The sequence below is a fragment of the Xyrauchen texanus genome, chromosome 1 (assembly GCF_025860055.1).
Source record: "Xyrauchen texanus isolate HMW12.3.18 chromosome 1, RBS_HiC_50CHRs, whole genome shotgun sequence".
Lineage (NCBI taxonomy): Eukaryota > Metazoa > Chordata > Actinopteri > Cypriniformes > Catostomidae > Xyrauchen > Xyrauchen texanus.
This window is the reverse complement of record NC_068276.1, coordinates 7,192,849-7,199,341: the sequence shown is the minus strand read 5'-3', so window position 1 is coordinate 7,199,341 and position 6,493 is coordinate 7,192,849. Positions and strand designations below refer to the sequence as shown.

The following is a 6,493-nucleotide window of genomic DNA, read 5'->3' as shown; positions in this document are numbered from 1 at the left end:
GCCCCTATAGCCTATATTGTATGTGTTATTTTGAGATTTCACCAGAATGGAGATTACTCTGAGGTGTACAGAAATGACATGAGGAATAAGAAAGAGAGATGGAAAGCACATCTGTTACAACTATGTCCAGAGCTGGGAATAAAATGTCATTTGTATTTTATTGTAGCATTTAATATGGCTCGATAAAGATCAACAAAAAGGCCAATTATGACAAATAAAACAGCTTTTATTATTCACATTTGTATGTCATTGTTTAAAATAATCTTATACATCTTATATAATTCTCTTCAGTTGACAAATAAAAAAAAAATATGTAAGTTCCAGCAGTAAAAGCCTAATACTGTAATCTGATGCATTAACAAGTTATAAACAACAGATGCTTTTTCTTCAGTCCCACAAGATATGTCTTTATGCTCTTTAGTCAAAGAACAGGGACATTCGTTCATTCGTTCTTCTTGTTCTTTCTGTAAACAGGGGAGATAAACAGATAATATAATAAAAAAGAAGTCTGAATGATTAAAGCTTCTGATAATAAAAAATTATTACAAATCTTCTGCATTCTGTTTAGAGCCACATAAAGATTCTTCAGAAGTTCTTTTGTGTTCCACAACATAAAATAAAAGTGTGTGTGTGTGTGTGTGTGTGTTAAATCAGATAATGCTAATGCAGAACAACATGTAAACACAGATGAGAACTTACTCTTCCATGAGAGTTTTCACCCATATATCTGTGGGATTGAGACAAGTTTCTCTTTCCTTCACCGTGGCACTGTTCAAAAACAAATGTACTTCTTTAAAATACTGTATGTAGAATGGCAGAACTTAATTCTTTTTTAGATTATTTTATACAATTACTGTATATGAGACACATATGGGCACATCAATAAACAGTTATGACTTCACAAAATATAGTTTTGAATATTTGAATATTTTGTTATCAAAAGAGCCACTTTTCTCTTTTACTAACTTACTAACTTGGCATACAATACACAATGGCAAATAGTGGAAAATAATATGTATAATAAGTAAAGCTTATCAGATTAATTCAGAGTTTAGTCTGTATTTATTTACACTCATAACTAAATTTGACAGTCATGACAGATTTTAACAGATGAATGGGGTCAATTGTGATGCTGTTACAACTGAGCCCTGCTTGTCAGCCATAATGAAAGTTAAAATACACTCTTCAGCACTAACACATGCCAATCATGCCAACTGATAGCCAACGAAACAGTGATCTAAACAAGGCTACTTCTAAGGCTGTTTTTAGTTTAAACTGATGACACATTAAAAAATTTAAATGCAGATTTTACAATTTTCTTTCATACCCCAAAAACAGTTTTTGGTATAAAATGCACTGGTGTGAAGAGAAGAATGGGGGTCTTATTGTGGATATGCATGTGCAGTTGTAGCTTGCTTCTGATTGGTGTAAATAGCAACATTACAAATAACCCGTTACAGTAAAACTGTCCCCGGTCTCCCCTACGATTAAATGCTTGAAATTAGTTTTGCTGACAAATATAAACAGTTTCTTTGAATTTCTAGCAAAACTAAAAAAAATATTTATTTATTTAATTTATATAATGTTAGACTTATATTGTTTAAAAGTCTGCCCGGATGCACCTCATGAAGTTGGTTGAGAAAATGCCCTGTGTAGGGTATAATGGGTAAAGTGTTGAAGAATGTAAGCTATAAGATTTTAAAGATTTGGTCACTACAATTCACTAATGTATTCTTCCATTTTTGTGATTTCAATAGTTCTGATGAATGTACTATTATCCTAATTTGTAATAATAAGAATTAGTAGGTGTGTCCAAACTTTTAACTGGTAGTGTACATCATGTGTTCATTAAATCCACCAGAAGTCTTGCTTTGGTTAGTTTCATACTCACATGATCTCCATATTTTTGCAATGTGCACCAGCATAAATGACCTTCAATACTTGTATTTTCTGGATAGGGATTGGTTTTCCTGAATATGTTTTAATACAGTTGCAACGTAGTTGTTGTAGGGATCTACCTGCAAGTGCAGCAATCAGAGAGAGGGGATTGAAAATTATACCATCACAGACAGACAGACAGCCAAACAAGCTAATAGTCAAACTGTGATCAAATCCAATGCATATTATAAACAACACATCATCAAACTCTGTGATGAACCTTAGTGCACTTACTTTCTGTTGTGGACAGTAGCGTCATGCAGATCAGAATGGTGAAGGCTGCTACAGTGAACTTCATCATTTTGAATGAATATTATGCAATGTCTTTTGTATCGAGTAGTCTGCTAGACAGTTTAGTCAGTGGATTGTGTGTTAAGCACAGACCCGCACTCTCCCTTTTAAAGAACGCCTCCCACGCAATATCGAATGTATTGCACAATAAAGATTTCTCTGTAATATTATCTCCCAAAGAGCCCCAGTATTTTTTGTGTATCAACTGGAAATCTTACTTATAATAACTTTCATTAAGTAAAGAAAGTGATTATTAAGTAGTACTTAATATAATTTATATATTATAATTATAATAATCTATAGATTATAATACATTTCAATTTAGTTAAAATTACGTACATTACACTACCAGTCATAAGTTTGGACATATTCATTACTTAACTTAAAAACCTTTTGATCGAAAGACTTGTGCTTATGGTAAATACATTGTATTATGTATGAACTACGGCTGTCACTCAATTACATTTTTATCAAATTAATTATATGATATTCTGATTAATTAATTAATTGAATTAATTGTATATATCTATATTTGCTAAGTAAGAATTTAATAATGAAATATAAATAATACATAGTAATTTAAATCATATATATATATATATATATATATATATATTAAGGCTGTCAATCAATTAAAATTTTTAATCAAATTATTTACATGGTATGCTGATTAATTAATCAAATGAATCGCAATTGATCGCAAATATATATATTTGCTTAGAAAGCCCCTCAAATAACTATTTCAATAAATAATGATTAAATACTTTGAATTAGTTACATTTAATTCATTATAAATAAAATATATATTCTAAAAAATAATAATGCATGACATCATTGTGGCACACCAGTAAAGCATTAAAAAAGATGGTAACATTTAAAGTTGCATTTGTTAACATTAGTTAATAACATTAGTGAACATGAACTAACAATGTGCAGTACTTTTACAGCTTTTATTCATCTTAGTTCATGTTAATTTCAACATATACTAATGTATTTCTCAAATCAAAAGTTGTATTTATTAACATTAGTAAATGCATTATGAACAAACATGCCCTTACAATCAACAATTGTATTTTTATTAACTAATATTAACAAAGATTAATAAATGCTGCTAGCAATATATTGTTAACTGTTTGTTCATGATACCTAATGCATTAACTAATGTTAACAAATAGAACGTTAACGTAAAGTGTTACAAAAAGACAATTCAAAAAGTGGCAATATTTTGTTCGTTTCAATATTATTTGACCTATATGAACTTATGTCATCTGCATATCATTGGCCTACAGTTCACACAATCCGTCAAATAAGTCCGAGATAGATTTATTATGAGGGCTTTTCTAAGGACTCAATGTACACCTTCGTCTTGTTTGCGTCGCATCATAAATATACAGTTTTTAGGTAGCTGTATCAAGTTAAACATTGTTTGAAACTTTGGAACAATTTGAGGGCAGTTCTGAGGTTGCTGTGACAGGAGGGGCTCATAGCAAATCCTAGGAAGTGCACGATTGGGCCGGTGGAGGTATGGTATCTAGGGTTGCACTTGGGCCATGGGCAGGTGCATCCCCAAATTGACAAGACGGCAGTGATTGTGACCTGCCCGAGGCCCAAGACCAAAAATAGGGTGAGACAGTTCCTGGGGCTGGCTGGCCATTAGAGAAGATTTGTGCCTAACTATTCGGACGTCACCAGCCTGTTGATTGAGCTCACTAAAAAGGGAGCTCCAGACCCGGTCAAGTGGACGAAGCAATGCCAACAGGCATCGCAGGTTAAAGCCCAGAAAAGTTGACCATTAAGCCTTACCTTTGACTGTAGAATCTTGGTTCCCTGTGTCCTCCTTCCCTCCTACTGTGAAGTCCATTACAACCACAAAGCAACTATTGCATGAAAAGGTTTTATTTTTGTATATAAAAAAATCAGGTCCTTTAGACAAAGTACATTTTTATAATTTTTTGTTCAGTGCACATACACAAAACATTTACAATGATCTTAGCTAAAAGTAAAATAAACCAACTAAACTGAACTAAAATAAATAAAGTTAACACCTGCAACAGGTAAAATGCAGTTAATTACATTTTTTCAAAATCACAGTTATACAATTTGCAGAGGGGACAAAAGGAAAGCCATGTGTTAATGCTATATGCAGGCACATTCTAAACAAATTAAAGAGATCAAACAACATAAAAAAACAATTGATTTGTATGATCACAGTAGTTATTTTATTGCCCACCATAATAGCTGCATTTGAGAGAGAGAGAGAGAGAGAGAGAGAGAGAGAGAGAGAGAGTCTAGTCAGAACAGACAAAAACATGTAAGTTAATAGTGTCCGTCGCTTAATTTCTCCTCAACCGCTTCATCCTTCCTCAATCTCTTTCAGGGGCAAACTGAAGCCATCTCTTTAAGTTAACTTCAGTCTCCTAGTCAGTGGTGTTGCATGCCAGACAATTTTATTCCCCTCACAGCAGCTAAGGATACAAAATTAATAAATAAATACATTCATTACAACACAGGCGTTGTTAGATACTTTGGGGTGCTTCAGCAGGGTCGAGGGGTCGACTGAACGAGAGGAGGCGGCTTGTCATTCTTTTAGTTCAGCAATCTTGTTTAACAAGAGAAAGGGGCTGGATAAATTAACTTATGACATTGCACATGCACAGCAGTTCACAAAATGAAAAATATGCTTTGTTTTGATTTGTGGGAAAAAACTCTAATAATGTTTAAACACTGCTAAATTCTCTTGGTAGATTTGTAGATGCAAATAGTATAATTACACTTGTTTCGGCCCTGAACAACTCAGTACATTGTCAATGGTTTAAATGGATAGTTGGTTAGAAAAATGAAAACCCCATTTACTCACCCTCATGCCATCCCAGATGTGCATGATTTTCTTTCTTCTGCAGAACACAAATTAAGGTTTTTGGAAGAATATTTCATGTCTGCAGTGATTGATCTGGTTTCAAGATGGAGCTGTTGTGTTGGTATGCCATCAGCTACCTGGCTTAGTCCTTAGTTTGTTTGTTTTATAGTGTTTTATGTTTGTTTTAAGCCAAAGTGTATCGCCACTTCTAATGTATGACCAGCAATCACTTTTGAACATTAAATTCACCGCTGAGGAATTCTTAAATCGAGCTCTGCGAGGCTTGCAGCACATTCCACCTCATCTCCTGGTTTCCTTACCTGCATGCCATGCTCTCTACCCCGGAGTAAGCACCAGAAAAGATGTGGAAGTGCTGCCGTCAAGCTCAGGTCTCTTCTGGCGGCCCAACTGGAGTTGCAGCACCACTTGGGCTCTTCTGCTCAGGAAATTTGTGGCAGCTGCTTTGTTTGGTGGTGTTCCCTGATACCATTGCACTTCTGGAATATTCTGGTTGTTACAAACTCGACACCTCAGCTCCCTCTGTATCGCCCGCCTTGCTTTCGCTGTGCTTGTGTGGATGTGCGCCATCTCCGCTCGCTTTGTCGGGAATCACAACCGACTGAGGATTTGGTGAGGCTGAGGATTGCCTTGATTTACGCCAGATCGATGGTAAACAAGATTTATCCTAAATGGCTTTTTTGCCTCGCGTGGCTTGGATTTGTATTTTTTATTTTTTTGTCATGGAAACATGGCTTACACCTGGGGATTTGAGCCCCTACTCTGAACTTTTACCTACTGAGTGTAATTTTTTTAACTCTCCTCGTAATTCGGGTTGGGGAGCAGTGTTGGCGTCTATTTTTAAAGACAATTTTCGATGTAGGACTTTAGATGTCCATCAAACTCATAAGCAAATTAGTTTATCAGCCTCATTGATTCTTTTGATTTAACACAACTGGTGAATCTCATATGCATGGTCATACACTTGATCTGGTATTATCGCATGGCTTATCTATTGGTAACATTGATTTATGTGATTTTTATTTCTGATCGCAGCCCTATTTTGTTCACTGTTCCCCTCATATCTCATACTGACAAGCCTGCTAAATCTATGCGTTGGACTCTGATATTTACATCTACTACCAGTGGTGATTTTTCAGCAGCGTTTAAGGGGGGTTCTCAAACCTGTGTTCTCTCTACCTGTGACCTGAGTGCCGATGAGCACCTCAGCTGGTTTAACTCGGTCTTTGCTACTATATTAGATGCAGTGGCTCCTCTAAAGCTCAAACATCACAAACATAAGTCTGAGTCCTGGTTGAATGACACCACTTGTTGTCTTAGACAGATCTGCAGAAGAGCTGAGAGAAAGTGGAAGACAGACAAGCTCCCTCTCTTTCTCAATTCCAGAGA

General features: G+C 35.2%; 1 protein-coding gene across 1 annotated transcript; it reads right to left on the bottom strand.

Annotated features, from left to right (window-relative positions):
* Positions 1-228: 228 nt before the first annotated feature.
* On the bottom strand, positions 229-2,299 carry LOC127651680 (interleukin-8-like). The gene is made up of 4 exons (XM_052137639.1): positions 2,173-2,299; positions 1,892-2,018; positions 700-768; positions 229-464 (listed from the first exon to the last, which is right to left on the bottom strand). Exons 1-4 carry the CDS (start codon positions 2,237-2,239, stop codon positions 443-445), a joined length of 285 nt encoding a protein of 94 aa, XP_051993599.1. The 5' UTR covers positions 2,240-2,299; the 3' UTR covers positions 229-442.
* Between the last annotated feature and the right edge of the window lie 4,194 nt (positions 2,300-6,493).

Bases quoted from the DNA above. Each gene is read 5' to 3' on its own strand.
- LOC127651680 (XM_052137639.1), bottom strand. From the start codon at position 2,239: ATGATGAAGTTCACTGTAGCAGCCTTCACCATTCTGATCTGCATGACG. The intron at 2,019-2,172 runs GTAAGTGCACTA...CTGCACTTGCAG, and splicing joins GCTACTGTCCACAACAGAAA to GTAGATCCCTACAACAACTA. The intron at 769-1,891 runs GTGAGTATGAAA...GTTTTTGAACAG, and splicing joins TGCAAAAATATGGAGATCAT to TGCCACGGTGAAGGAAAGAG.